General features: G+C 40.0%; 2 protein-coding genes across 7 annotated transcripts in view; both read right to left on the bottom strand.

Moving 5' to 3' along the window:
- LOC134511940 (sucrase-isomaltase, intestinal-like) overlaps positions 1 to 3,570 on the bottom strand; it is a 63,207-nt gene extending 59,637 nt beyond the window's left edge. The window contains exon 1 of the mRNA XM_063326785.1: positions 3,501 to 3,570. Coding sequence (XP_063182855.1) covers positions 3,501 to 3,570 — 70 coding nt within the window. The remainder of the gene's footprint in view (positions 1 to 3,500) is intronic.
- KIF21A (kinesin family member 21A) overlaps positions 2,383 to 15,269 on the bottom strand; it is a 91,662-nt gene continuing 78,775 nt past the window's right edge. For all 6 annotated transcript variants that reach the window (XM_063323405.1, XM_063323404.1, XM_063323402.1 and 3 more), the window contains 6 exons: positions 13,385 to 13,565; positions 12,891 to 13,055; positions 11,697 to 11,814; positions 8,912 to 9,082; positions 5,685 to 5,884; positions 2,383 to 3,665 (listed from right to left, as the gene is read on the bottom strand). In XM_063323405.1, coding sequence (XP_063179475.1) covers positions 3,572 to 3,665; positions 5,685 to 5,884; positions 8,912 to 9,082; positions 11,697 to 11,814; positions 12,891 to 13,055; positions 13,385 to 13,565 — 929 coding nt within the window. In that variant the 3' untranslated portion in view covers positions 2,383 to 3,571. The remainder of the gene's footprint in view (positions 3,666 to 5,684; positions 5,885 to 8,911; positions 9,083 to 11,696; positions 11,815 to 12,890; positions 13,056 to 13,384; positions 13,566 to 15,269) is intronic.

A 15,269-nucleotide genomic window follows, 5' to 3' on the forward strand; every position in this document is an offset into this window, starting at 1 on the left:
AAAGCTCTGCATCATTATCACTGCATTTATGGCCCATGTCTGTAAACATACACAGAACATGAAATGCAAATGAGCGGTTGAATATAGCAACAGCTGTGGCTACTTGCTGCTTTTCCACGATAATTTCCATGGGAACAGAAGCTAAAGCAAGGTAGTTTGAAAGATATATACGTGAAAAACTATCCCCATTTATTTTTTTAAAACCTCGACTTCGATTTTGTGAAATTAGATTAGAAAATGCTGCAGTAAAGCATAAGCATGGAATTAAAGTATCGCCACACACCTTTTAATTTAATAATATTAGTCTCTACATTTTGGGATCATCCACGTTTCAGAGGCATTTGCTGCAGAGGTTCCCTCTTTATCTAGCAACATGAGACGTATTCTCCCTTTATTAGACTCTGGGCCAAATTAACCTCTGTTATACTGGGATAAAAATCACAGCAAACAATAACTTTCAGCAACTGAACGGTCCCATTGACACCAGTGTGTCTCTGCTGGTGTCCAAGAGCTGCCTGGGATATACTTCTGTACAAGCCCTGCTGTCTTCTCCAGAGTCACCTCAGGAGGAGTTAAAGCCATGCCCATTCTCTCCTTTTCTATGTAAAAAGAAGATCTCCTCTTCTAATAGCTCTTCTGTTACCACGTGCGGATCTTGCTCTGAAGCCTATGCCAATATACAAAAGCCACGCGTTTACCTGCTAGCACAACAGCCAGGAAACACAGGATCCTCATCCTCTCCGTGGTCGAACGCTGATCTCTGCGGGCAGCACGGAGCCTTTTATACAAGGCAGGGGCACGATAAGCACTTGTTCTGATACGCAACAAGAAACATTGCAAATATTTTCTCAGCATCCGTATCTTACACGAGATTAATTGTAACACATGACCTTGTGTGTATTTAAGAACATGTCTAAGCAGATAAGATGAGATGTAGTTATTTATTTGTCCACCAATTTCGATCAACTTTCGAATTCTAACTTTGAGAAAAAACATGCTTTTCCCAGGACTTCTTAGAAAATTAATTTCTCAGAAAATTCAGTTCTCAGAGATCGCCTCCATTTTATTTTTTTTTTTTAAACAAACATCTTCAGACAATCCGAGTCCAGCGCCTACCTTTTCCTGATTTCATATTATCTTTTGTTACGTGTGTAGTCTTATAGTGCAAATGAAAAGTTCGGAGAAAAATAGCCAGCTGAAGAATTCTCCATTGAAACAAGACCCTGATACTGTGACTTTTACAAAATGACAATTTTATTCCAATTACTTGATGGCAAAAACTTTCAGAATAAAGCTGTGTTCTGTGGTAAGATCTGGTTTAGGTGGAATGTCTTCCTGGAGGGGGGGCGGGGGGGGAAGAGTCTCTCTATACACACATTATCGAAGTTATATCGGTGCCTATCAGGAGATGGGTTTGTAAGACAGAACGTCTGTGCTGACAAGCATCACCAGAGAGAAGCATCTGCAGTTTGGACTGCTGCCACCACAGCCCTTCACCATAGGGTCCATCAAAGCGGAGCAGCCTGACAGCAGGTTGTCATTTCCTAGGTTTGGAAGGACTTTTGTCCTGCAGTTGCAGAACCCAATATTCACATGAATCTTACACACACACACACTAAAAAACCACAACTACCCAGGGATCCCAGATGGCAGCCATCCAAAACCAGGGGTCACCAAGCTGTTGGCACCATTGGTGTAGCTCGGGACAGCGGGTGGCCAGGCGGAACAGGGACCCTGCACCGGGCACATAAAGCCTCTCCCGAGAGCCTTGCACATAAATCCACTCTCCACGGGGAGGTTTGCACAAAGTTGTGATGTGGTCCTAGATCTTACACGTGTGCGCCCCTTGCGTAGTCAGAAAGCATGGTAGATAAGCAGTCATTGGTAGCGCTGCTGTTTACTTTAACTAACCTCTACGTTTTTTCTTAACAATATGTATCATTACTCATTTCTGCCAAAAACTGGGATAAATCAGTAGCCTCGTACCACAAGCAGTATGCATTTTCATCTCCTTTCAAGCTGGGCTGAGAAGGAAATAATTCCTCTAAGACCAGTGAGAGGCATCAGAACTTTTCTTTGTTTGACAGACCATGTGTAATAAGGTAAGAACTGCCATCTCTCAGGAACAGGAGCCATCTGCTTCATCTTAAGCCCGTACTCTACTTAGCGTGAGGGAATCCTACTAGGGTTCCTAAGTACTATCAAAACACAAATAATGGCCGACGAGAAGGCAGACGTGGGATACCAGTACAAGCTATGGGCTCCATTAATCAGCAAGCTGTGCTCCTGCATTGTATAAAATTGTGCTTTTTATATTTGGAGCCTTTGCAAGGGAAGTGATTTTTTTTTTTATAAGGAAGTACGATGAAGGCGGCAAAGAGAAATAGTTCACATTCACATCTTTATTTAAGTGTTACCTACATAAGCTATAATTTACAGACTGATACTTTCAGGGAAGAAAAAAAAACAACAAAACAAAATCAAAAAAAACCTCAATATCCAAACACTGTATCTGAATCTACACAATTTTTTAAAATTTGCAGAATTTACAAATTAATAATCAGAGCAGTTGGGTAAATCATACATCCTCCCTCAATATCCACACTCTAAGAGCTTTAAAAGTCATACAGGCACAAGATAAGATATTTTCTTTGTACAACCACCTATTTACAAAGCTTTTTCCAATACACGTGGTTCAGTTCTCAAAGTAACTGCCAAGGTTTGCAAAACAGTGTATTTAAAATACATTTAGCAGCATATAAAATTAGATAAAAAGGAAAGACATTTTGCTTTAAAAAAGAAAACGTGAGATGATAGAAACAAATCCGTAAGAAAAATAGATTAAGATCTATTTCTGTCATGACATTAAGAACACCTAGTCATTACAGAATATAGGCAAAACACTAATCAAACATACCAATTTATGAGCATTTGAGTTCTAGTCCTGAGCACAGAGTATACATAGCTGCACAGCTTTGGTCAACCAGGATTATATGCTAACATTAACACAAATCATATGGCATTCGCTGTCAGCGGAATGCAGCCATGACAGATAGATGTGTCATTAACAGCTTCTTCCCACCTTTTATTCACTCCACTTTCCTAACAACAGTGTAAGTGACCTTTAGAGCCTTGAAACTGCTTGTCATAATCAAAGGCTTATTACTGGGACATCATCATTCCCCTGCTACCCTAAAATGCAAAACAGCTGATCAGACTTGTGAGTGAAATACAGCAGAGCACTTCTGTTATATGTTCCAGGTTATAATTTTGAGATGGCCATTAGAGAAGACTGATTTCCAGTTAATTTAAACTGCAAGTGTTACTTATGCACACAAATTCAGCCATAATATATAGACATATACACGTGACCATTGAGACACAAGCATGTTACCAAGAGGTTATTTTTTTTCTTAAATACAGTACGTATTTTAAAGACAGCAGGTCTAGTAGAGGAGTTCAATCTTATTTGTCAGTTCATTCCAGTCATCAGTGTTTACCTAACAAGCATGCAGCAAACTGCATAGAGTGCACCTCCAGTTCATCAATATATTCCTTTATCCCCGTCATTTCAGTTACTGGCAAGATCTTCACTCGCATCTCCTGTATCTGAGATCTGTCCATCTATTACATTTCGAGCTTTCCAGATCCTCACAGTCCGGTCACTGAAAAACATAATGCAGCAGTATTAGAGGTAGGTAATTAAATTGGGGATGTGGGGGAGCTTTCTTAAAAACTCAGCTGCCTTACTCAGAAAGGCATTGTTGGCAAAATAAGATTTCCTTAATGGATGTGCAAGGGTCGTTCCACCTCAAGGAGGCTTTGTAATCTAAGATGTACCACATTTAAAATTCTCTAACCTTATCGTCACAGCACTGGCTGCTACCTTTAACCATCTCGGCAAGTATAAAGATTATGCCTAAGGAAAAGTAAAACCCTACTCCAACATTACTTAATTTTTTAAAATACAGCTAATGGTAATAGGCTTCAGTAGACCGGCATCAGAGAAGAGCTTCCACCATGTAACTATTTGCAACTCAGCAGACTACGAGTAAACAGCCAGTGTACTCCAGAATGAGAGACAGACTCAATAGGACAAGACTGCTTCCCGCCGTTAAAAAAGTGTGCAAAGTTATAAGAGGTTAAATCAAACAGGACCTGAAACGTGCCTCATTTGCACAAGAGCTCTCAGTCTTTAATAGGAAAAGGTAGAAAAAAAAAAAAACACAAAAAAAACCCAAAACAAAAGCACAGAACCACAAGGCAACAGAAATTCTTAACCGCTCTCCCCTCAAAAAAACCCCTTTGCCAGGTGCCAGAAAGTGAATACCGGTGAGCTGGTGTTCAGAAGCCCAGGAGAGGCAAACTATAATTCTGTACTTTCGGCAACGATCACTTTTACACATATTTTAAAATATGCGTAAGTAAAGTATCACATGGAATGTGTTACAAAACTCTATTATCATAATTACAAAGTAAAATAAAGAACTAGTCTTATTAAATAGCAATTTATCCTGTGCAAGAGAAGCAGAAGTTATGAACTCCTCAAACATTGAATTATGTGACTAGCAAACATTGACTCATGTATTCCTTATAACACCCTCAAAAAAGCCAGGAGGCAGGACAGACTTTATCACAGCACAGAGGTTTTGTGACTTGAGCCTTCACTTCACTGTAAATTGTCAGGAGCACCATAAGTTCTGTAGACCTTCACCACAAGTGCCAAAAGGCTGGGATTTTCTTTCACTAGTAATAAAGAATAGATTTCAGGTGAGTGCACGTACTAAAATTATTAATAATCTTTAGGCAGAGACATAAGCTTTGACATCTCTACTCCTATCTATTAATGATTAAACATAAAAATTGGCCACCAACTGTGGAAACTTGGCAACTTCGAAATCCTGCTTCGATTCAGAAAGACTTGCTTTCAATTCAAAAGGCCGGAAGCTTCTGTGATTGGCACTAGAAGATAACAGGACAGCGTTCACAGCTCCTGTGCTCAGGCTACACCACTAAGTGGGCCGTCTCCCGCATGTTTTCCAGAATGAGATCTTTTTCTTGGTCAAGCCCCCTGAGATTTCAGGTACTCAATTTGCTCACTTTTACTGATGAAGCAAACGTTCAAATCAAGGTGTTTAAAGGACAGTGGGATGGCTTGCAAAGCCTTCACTATACGCCAGCACTTAAAAAACAAACAAACAAAAAAACAAAGAACTACATACCATGGCATTTAGAAAAATTCCCACAGGTCAGGAATCAGTCCTAGCAGTACATAGCCCAACTGTAAAGACTAGCTAGTAAAGTTCTCAACTACTGCCAAATTTTCCCTGCCACACAGTTGTCTCTAAACTTTTTTGATCGTGCACCCCTACCACTAAAAATTTTTTGAGCACACGCCTCCATGTGTATTTATTTATTTATAAATTATATACATGTACTACTGAAGCTCTATCTAAGATTTTCTTCCTGCAGCCCCATAGATCATGTTGTGCATCCTCTGGGGGGCACGCACCCCGCTTGGAGTTCACTGCAGTAGATTATGAGCATTTAGGGGCATGGACCAGCTCTTCCCATGCATGTTATGAAGTGAGTTACACAACTGAAGCTCTCCTAAATGCATTTGCATGGACAGAAATCTAGCAGGAGCTATGGAAAAGAAAGATTCAGGGAGAAGAAAAACTCACTCCGCTGCTGTGAAAATCTGGCTGGAGTTGGTGCAGATTGCATTTATAGGGCTGTCGTGTCCCTTCATCTCCCCAATGGGTGCGAAGGTATCCACGTTCCAGAGTTTGAGGGTGCCTCCTCGGCAGCCGCTGAGCAGAACCGGAGCGCCAGGTACCAGGCCAAGAGCACACACCCAGTCTTTATGAGCGTTAGGAACTTGCTGAAAAAGAGAAACAGAGAAGTGTCACAAGGGCTGTGAAATCTTTTAAAGGAACAAGCGCAGAAATGGAAAAAGTTCCAAGTTCTAAGCTCGATTCCTGTCTTGCGGTAGATTTGCTACATGACACTGAGTATATCCTAGCCCCGTGGCTTCTCCTCCTTTAGGGCAAGGAGGGGGCTACTTCTATACCGCAAGTTTGTTTCTCTTTGTGAAATAGTACTGCAAAACAAGGAAATTCAATATGCACAACTGACCTGACTTGGAACAGAAGTTAATTTAGGCTAACACTAAATCTGCATATGTTCAAATGCATATTTGAATCCATATTTGAACATATGGTCTCCATATATGTTTGAAGTCTGTCTGTAAGACAGTTATAAAACACTTAAAAAGAAAACCCAAAATACTGCTCAAAAAATTCACCAGGGAGACAGAAACTGTTTCTATATCTGATTTTCTCCTTTCTTCTTTTCCCATTACACATTATAAATTGATTTTGTGATGTTGCACTTAAAAATACATCCATTCTTTATTGAGGAAGGACACTAGCATTTTACAGCTAATTCAGAAAGCAAAATGCTGCACAGAGCAGCTGAGAACAACATCCATTTGGTACCAACACTGGGGAAATAGTAGCCCAAGTTCACTCTCTTTTCAGGGGACCCAAGAGTGGCTCTTCTGCAGCTCAGTTTGGTAGGAACTGCTTTGGTTTGCTGCCTCTCTCATATCACGGAGTACATTCAGCTTTCTAGGATCATCTTGGTATTTTATCTATAATATCCGCTGCTATCACAACACTGGTGGTCTAGTCCTGCAGAACTTATTGAAACTGGCAGGGGGGTGGGGAGATGTTGTTCTTACAAATGTTAATTTAGTCATAGAAGCGTTTTGTGGCTTGGGTTGTATAGCACCAAATGAAGAAGATGAGGTCTAAATTCTTTTGAATAGCATGTTTGTTAAGGGGTTTTCATGAATTTTAGAGGACCAACCCTGTTTAACACAGGTGTGCCAAACTAGGGCCTCTGTTGAAGTGCTATACTTTAAAGCAGCCCAGCTCATTTTCAGGGTAGGGATTTTTTTCCCCTTCACCTACAACAGTCAAGTGTACACACCAAAAGAAAGTTGCAACAATAGAAATTCTGACTGGATATGGGGGAGTGGGGAAAATTCATACAAGAGTAGTTTAAGGCTTCCAGTGGGTCACCCAGAGCAGGTGTGCAATCTGTGACCTCAGAGACCTTGAAAACTGGTCAAGGCCTTGAGTAACCAAACCTAATCACAAAGTTGGCCTTGCTTGGATCAGCAGGTCAGCTTTGCCCTGTGTGGCCTCCAGTGGCCTGTTCCCTCTGAACTACCCCATGCTTAGCAAAAGTAACAGCACTCTTCTTCATTCCCTAAAAAGGCAGTGAATAAAAATTATGTAAATTGTTTTGTCAAATGCTTTATTGTCACTGCCTTGAAAAACACACGACATTTTATAGAAATAAGAAAAAGAATGCAAGATAATTTTTATTAAAGTATACTTTGAAATCCAACAAATAAGGGAACATGAAGTATAGAAAACATGAAACTCCCATACACAAAAAGGAAAATAAGAAAAGGAATACAACTAGTCCACTGTTACATACTACTTCACCCCTGCCCCTGTCTTTTTTCTGTTGTTAAATGAATTACAACGGTAAAAATGCACATTGCATAATATTTTAATGAGCCCAAAATGCAAGAGTGAAGATGTTTTTTACAACTTTAATGAAGTCATCCTGAAATCAAAATCTTTCCTGTTCCTGTGGTCCTCCTGATGTTGCTAACAAGCTGTTTAGTACCTATCCCTAGACAGACAGATATAAGGGCAGGTGCCCCAATATGGCCAATTGAAGATTTTCTGTAAGAAGCTGAATTTCTGAATCCCTATATTAGCTGTGAAATCTTAGTAGTATTCTGAAAAGGAACTGGCACCCAGTTGGACAATTTTCAAAGAACATCACAGAAGATTGTATATTTGTGGAATACTAAATATGCCCATATAGAAATTTGCTTCTCAAAGTGACCAATCCTTTATTATCTCATGTTCCAAAACTTTAATATTCTATTTGTTTCCTTGCACATTAGTCTGCACATTAAATACATATAAAGACACGCTCCTCCTTCCTCCAAAAATTATTAAGTGACTGGTATCTAAGCAAACCTTTGCAAGAACAGCAGTATCTTCTGGCATTTGTTTTTCTGCCTTCTGTATCTCACACCGTCTCAACTTAATTGTATTTCTACCTCAACCACCTCTCATAAGACCTCGAAGAACAGAATTGCTTATAGCAAGTAGCAGAAAAATCAAAGTTCTCCATGTCAGACAAATTACAATGAACTTCCAAGTTTCCGTGGATTTGGAGTCTGGTTTTGCTCCCCTCATACCCTCCCCTTGTTGGTATTTTTTTTTAATGATAAAAAACTTACAGCAAATATGTTCTAGCAGCAAACAGATTATTACATGTGTATTGTATACACTACCTAACATATGCATTGTAGAACAAGATGAATGGAGATCTAAGGACTAAGCTTTTTATTAATAAGGCTGGGTGGAGCAAGGTAGGTTGTAAACCCTCTTCGCAAGAAAATATTCTGCAGCCTGATCTAAAGCATTGTTTGCCATTAATGGGTTCCCAGTCCAAAATTTACCAACTTGACAATGACAAGGATGATACCCCATGATTCCAATCATAGAGGAGGCAGGTGCTGCCTTCATTCTGAAGCAAAAAAGCCAAAATCCACCTACTCGGAGCAAAAATAGAGGGCTAACCACTTCATCAGAACTTCCTGGTGCTACACACACTGAAAAGAAAAGCAACTGCCTTCCTAGTGTAAAGGATCAAATACATTATCGATTTCTGTCTTAGTCAGTGCTCTATGCCTTCCCTATTAAAAACATCAGTATCTAAGTGAAGAGTCATTGAATGAGCCTGAACATTTACACAGCCTGAAAACAGTTCTACAGCATGACTGTCACATTAGCCACGTGATTTTTTCCATTACCTGAAGAAGGTCTTTTTGAGTCAAATCCCATTTCTTAATTCCATTATCTCTGGATCCACTAAAGAGGTTGTCTCCCATAATAGCAAGTGCTTCAATGCCATCATAATGAGGAGGTTCAAAATTGTGTGTAGGGCTTACGCTTCCAAGAGCCCCTTCAGTCACATCAAACATCTAAAATAAATAAAAGATCAAATACGTTAAGCAAAATTATCTGCCATCTAACCAGCTTGGAAGACATTGCAGTGAAAAACTTCAGGGGAAACATTAGGAAGTCTTATTACAGGCCACTGTACCATGATGTATATTTGACAGAATTTATCTACCAGAACAAGTCTTTTGTCCTCTTCTACCTCTTGCCTGAAGCAGGAATGCTTCACTGACTTCAGAGAAGACCATTCTGGGAAGAAGTGCTACTACGTGGGTATGAAATACACAGTATCTTCACAAGAAAGAGTCTATGTAGGTACCGTGTGGTGGGCTAGAGAAACAAAGCTCACGAGTGAGTATGGAAAACACGATTCACACTGGGAGAATTGTACAAGCAGCTGCAGGATGATGCATTAATATATTTTTCTGAATAAGGTGTTTTAGCAAGGGCAATACCATTACATGCTGATGCTTTCCATGGACAAGACTCACATCTCTCCTTGCCTGTGCTCTAAGAATGGGGGCTTAAAACAGACTCTTTAAGCGAGGGCATTTTAGGAATTTAAGGCATAATCGACCCCATCAGCTCTTTGTCCCCAGAGAAGCAATGTAAGCAACCCTGTTTTGTTACGCATCGTAATGATCCAGAACTCACCCAGTGAGACTGAGCTGAGGAGGAACAGAGGAGCCATAACTTTTTAAACCACTACCACTGTTTCACAAGCAAATGTCAGACTTCATCCCCCATTATTTGCTCTTCATTGACCTTTTAAAATGAATAAGCTTGGCAGTAAAAAAGGGACTGAATGGTAGAGTAAAAGAATGCCTTGAGTGAGTTAAAGGTATATTCAGTTACAGTATTCCATTAACATGCATCGGTTCCAATTGTAACAAAAAAGTTCAACGATACACCAGAAAAATGAGGCACTTAGAGGTGACTAATATTGCTGGCTTAGTAGAGAAAACAGTAGTTTCCTGTGGCAGGGGAAGGCAGTATCTGTGACCAGACTTATTACCCGCAGTGGTAGCCTACCCATGTGGAGAAGCATTGAGAATTCCCAACCTGTTGTGCTGACCATGCACACACAGATCATTTCTACTATCCAAAGCAGCGTGACAATTTATGGTCGCACTCACCTTGCCGAACACCCACTACTCCGCAGCACATACACATGGCCAAATATCCCTAGTATTCTAGGTCTAACTCAAGAATCAGGTGGCCTCATAAGGATTTATGTAGCCTGCCCACAGCAAGGGAGCACACAAGAATAGCAGATAAACTTCTCTGACTGTTGACAGCTCTCTTTTCCAAAAGCCTTTTTACCTCCTTGCTCGTCACATGAGTTGGTAGCACGACAAACTTGCATTACATGATCGCATCCTCTTGTCCCCACTGAGGTCCTACTGTGCCAGGATGGTAGCCCTTAACTGACTCAATATTCTGAGCTGTGCAGAGAAGTAATTATTAGAGTGCCTCTCTGCCACCCTACTGCCCAAGAATCCTCTGGCCTCTAACCATAGAGACTGCTGAGAGGATTCAAACCCATGGCCCAAACCGTCAAGCTATGCACCCCCCTCCCAGGCAATCTTCTGAGGCTGGCCCACAGCACAGCCAAGCACCCAAGAATTGCAGGATAACATCAAAAAGAGAAAGGCCAGCTCCCTGAGAAAGCTTACTCAGGTTCTGGCTTCTGCTCCACTCCCAGGTGTGTTTATACACTTTTTCCAGGGTGCAAGAAGTATAAAGCCGAGACCGAAGGGTGCCCCATCACAACAGGCTAGAGTGTCTTGCTCATTCTCTCTTTGGCCTCATGAATTACACACTTTGCAACGTGAGTGTCAGCTTTGTGGGCAAGATGATGTACAGTTCCCACAGTCTGCTGCTTTGGGCATACTCCTCAGAAACAAGAGCTTGTGGGTTCAAATACCACCTGGCTGAAGTGGGCCCAAAAAGAAAAAAAAAAGGAGAAAAAAATCCCACAAAATACCAGACACACCCACCCCACCCCCCAAAAAAAAATCCCAACCAGATTTCCCATTCTTGAGTGAATTAATTCCAATGCCCAGAAGCAGGAAAGTATCGTAACACCACTGGCAATTCAGAGCAACTTGCATGCTACTGAATACACCAAGTAGACTGGGCACGTTGGCTGGGATGTGCTGAACTCTCTCTCCTTCCCCACTCCAGAACTCTGATAACACTTAAGCAAGAGCTTGGGTAGACCCCACTCTTTTCTGTGGGGAGCACACAGTGTCTCTTGCTGAGGCAGTTAGGTCTGTACTCCAAAACAGAGGCACTGACTTAAGATACTTTCAAGAGCTAAATGTTTCTTAAAAGTAGGTGTTATGGATACTTCTCCAAGACTTCACACACCTGATGTCCACCTTACCGAGGATTAAGAAAAAGTTTAACTACAGGCAACCATCCACATAAAAATAGCAATGAAGTGATTATTAAGATTAAGAGATTATTAAGAGTTTATTAAGACTGAACATTATTCATAGTCTATAAATGATGAAAGAATTTCCACCTTGGCTATCACGTTTCAGATGTGGAGATGTGAGTCACTTCTGCTGAAGCCTGCATGCCAGGCTGATGTGAAGAGTCAAAATAAATAAGCAAATTCTAAGGGTTTACCTTTATATAATGATCCTTTGAACCAGTGACAATAAGATCTTGTCCATTGGAAATTCGATCTACAGTAAGGCACATAACGGGACCCTGGTGACCAGTTAACTTTCCTGTAGATTGAAACCTTCAGGAATAAGAGAAGAAATGAGGATTTGTTATTTTGTATATGTATTTGTTATATATATACACACAACCTATAGCACAGTTTGACAGAATAGATCTTTTCATTTTCCCCATGTCTTCACTATTCATCCCACGGTTACGTATACTCTATTGCGCATGCATGCCCATGTGTAAATGTTAAATCTATGTTAAATGTAAACAAAAGCATCTATTTATGTAAAATAAGAATTAAAAAAATTAAGTAAAGACAAATCAAACCCCTCAAAGTATTCTCTAATTTGAACACACTCTTTGGGTGCGGGTTGTTTGGAAAACTGCTATTATAGTGTGGCTATCATAGCCCTGTATTATATTCCTTTACATCAGCTGGTTTTCATCATCTCATCAACAATTACTAGCCAGGATTCATGCATCTGTCACCTTACAAGAGTATGTTTTATAGAGCCTATCTTAAACAAAACCTTGTATTTTTCTTTTCAATGCATTTTGTCCTTTTTCCTTTCCTGTGTTTGTCCTTTCAATACTTAAAGAGTGTTTTTAAGAAAGGTGGGGACAGACTTTTTAGTAGGGCCTGTTGTGATAGGACAAGGGGTAACAGTTCTAAACCAAAAGAGGGAAGATTTAGACTAGATATCAGGAAGAAATCTTTTACAATGAGTATAGTGAAACACTGGAACAGGTTGCCCAGAGAGGTGGTAGATGCCCCATCCCTGGAAACGTTCAAGTTCAGATTGGACGGGGCTCTGAGCAACCTGGTCTAATTGAAGATGTCCCTGCTCATTGCAGGGGGTTGTTGGACTAGATGACCCTTAAAGGTTCTTTCCAAACCAAACTATTCTGTGGTTCTGTGATTTTTCCAATCATTTTTACTGAAACTATTCGCCATAACTTTAATACACGAGGAGATCATGAGCACCTTCATTATCTCAGTAACCACCACAGCGTGGATTAGTTGATCCATATCTTGACCATATTTTGCCCAGGTTATGGACATTACCATAAACAGGAAACACTTAATTGACTTGGTATCCACATGTAACCACCTAGAGAACATTCTCTTCTGCTGGGGTTCTGTACCTTTTCAGGTCCCACATCCTCACTGAGTTTCCAGCAGCTGCATAGAGGAATGTGCCAGTTGGATTTAGTGCAATCTGATTGATCTGGTTCTCTCCAGCTGGGATAGTGACTGTTCTGTTAGTACTTCCTGAACACACATCACCAGGCATCGCCTGGCCCGAAGACCTAAATATGGTGAGGAAGGAGGAGGGAAAAAAAAAAAGAAAACAAAGAAAAACTCCCTTTATTATGCATTCATAATGAGCCAATTATGAATACTAAACATTTGATAAAAACACTATAGGCGTGAATGCAAATTGGTTTGTGTTTCCATATATTACCAATGACCTAGAGTGACTTAGCCTGAACATGTAAAGAAAGCCTCTGGTCCCAAACAGCGTACTTAAATTATAGTGCTACACTATAGAATTAAATCCTTTTTTTTTTTTTTTTTTTTAAATCTGTGACAGTAAGATTCATTTATACTCTTTGCATTTGTGGTTTAGCATACTTACGTCAAAGTCCGAATACACTTAGCAGAATCTCTGATGTCCCACACCTTGATATAGGAGGTTGAGACTGTGAAGACCAGGCTAGTGTAATTGCAATATTTTATAGAAACAACATTATTTGGATGACCGCCCAGAGACATAATCTCTTGTCCAGTTACCAGATTCCAGACTTTACAGGTACGATCTAAATAAAGACAAGCAAAAAGAGTAAAAAAAATTAAAAATAAAAAAATTAAACAAACAAACACCAAAGAAAACATGTCTTTCCAAAAATCAATTAATTTTAAAAAGTCCATACATTCATTTGCACTCATACATAACCCTCCCTTTTGGTAGGCACTTTTAAAGACCTAATTAATTAATCCATTTTTTGAGTACACATGGGCATCGTCTACTATCATCAAAACTAAGCAAGATTAATCATTAGATGTAGAAGATTAGATGTAGTGTAGAAGATGTGCATATTAGGTCCCACGGCATTTTAAAAGGATAAAATCCCATGTCAAGCCTAAACTGTCAAACAAACAGTTTGGAGACTGTAAAGTTTAGATGATGAGTGATCAAGAGAACTACTCAATTTTTCATTCAAGGATCCTTCATCAAGAACATAGTTCATGAGACACTTAGAGCCTCAGCGTGACAGGAGGCTGACAGCTACAACAAAATTACGGAGGCAAGAAGTGATCCAAACTATTTAGTGCTTTTAAAAGCCTTTGAAAATCCCATTGTAAGTGCTTTAGTCACACTTTTCATTCAGTAGCAGAGGAATTTAAATACTGCAACCTTTTGTGTACTGAAGGCTCAGATGCCTAGATGTTCTCAAGACTTTTGCAACACAAATGGAGCCCACACAGAAAGCTCTCTTTGTTGCACCATGTTTGTATCAATCCTTGTACTTTAGAAGTACTTTTTTCCTGGAATAAATACTGGGAGGATGAAGAAAATGTGTAGACAGTGTTTATAGGAGCACAAAGAAAGCAAATACACTAGGAACTCATCAACCACTTTAAAAATCCCATCTATCAAGACCAGAGCCCAATATCCGCCATGCACCTGAAAGCTTATTGGCATTCCTGGATTGGCAGTATCTGGTGGTGTAATGGCTGTCAGTGAGCTGAGGCTTTCTGCTTCAGCAACAATTTCCAAAAGATTTAACTTTAATTAAACTGTTGTCTATGCTCTTGTCCTCTTGAGTACAAGTATACTCTGTAAAGTTTTCCCCTCCAAAAATATATACAGCAAAAATTCTTCCATAAATATGGGAAGCTAGCATATGACAAGAAAGAGCAAATATTGACAACATCTGCAAACACCCCTATGTTAAAAGCAAACAAAACCTTTAGAACACAAACATAGACGTAAAATAAAAAAATAAATTTGAAAGTCTTTCCCCCCCCCACATAGCCACTATATTTGAAATATCAATACAAATTAACCAAGCAACATTTACAGAAGCTAAAACTACGTCCTTTTTTTTGTATTTGTGTCCACTTGCACCAATGCTAGAACATTGGCTTAAAAATTATTAGACCAAAAGTTTGCGAATCCACTGTAAGAACGTGTCTTGGTATGTTTAACAGCCAGGTAGTAGAATAGCCCCAGAAAGCATACCTTTCTTCCAAAGCACTATTTCCACCAGCTTGAAAAGTTCATAGAGTGGCTGCAGCATCCATCAGGGAACTCAGTCACTACTAGATCTACCCCCTCTCACAACAGCCATTCAACACTTACACTCACAAGGGACAGGACGAGGTGCATGGGGGAAGCAGAAAATGGCCCTAGCTCTGCTCAAATATCAACTATGGCAGGAAGCATCTGTTCTGTAGGTAAGTCTGTAGGTAGCGCCGCCAGAGATTTGCTAATTTCCACCTCTACCCCTACCCTGAGG

This window comes from Chroicocephalus ridibundus, chromosome 1 (genome assembly GCF_963924245.1).
Source record: "Chroicocephalus ridibundus chromosome 1, bChrRid1.1, whole genome shotgun sequence".
Lineage (NCBI taxonomy): Eukaryota > Metazoa > Chordata > Aves > Charadriiformes > Laridae > Chroicocephalus > Chroicocephalus ridibundus.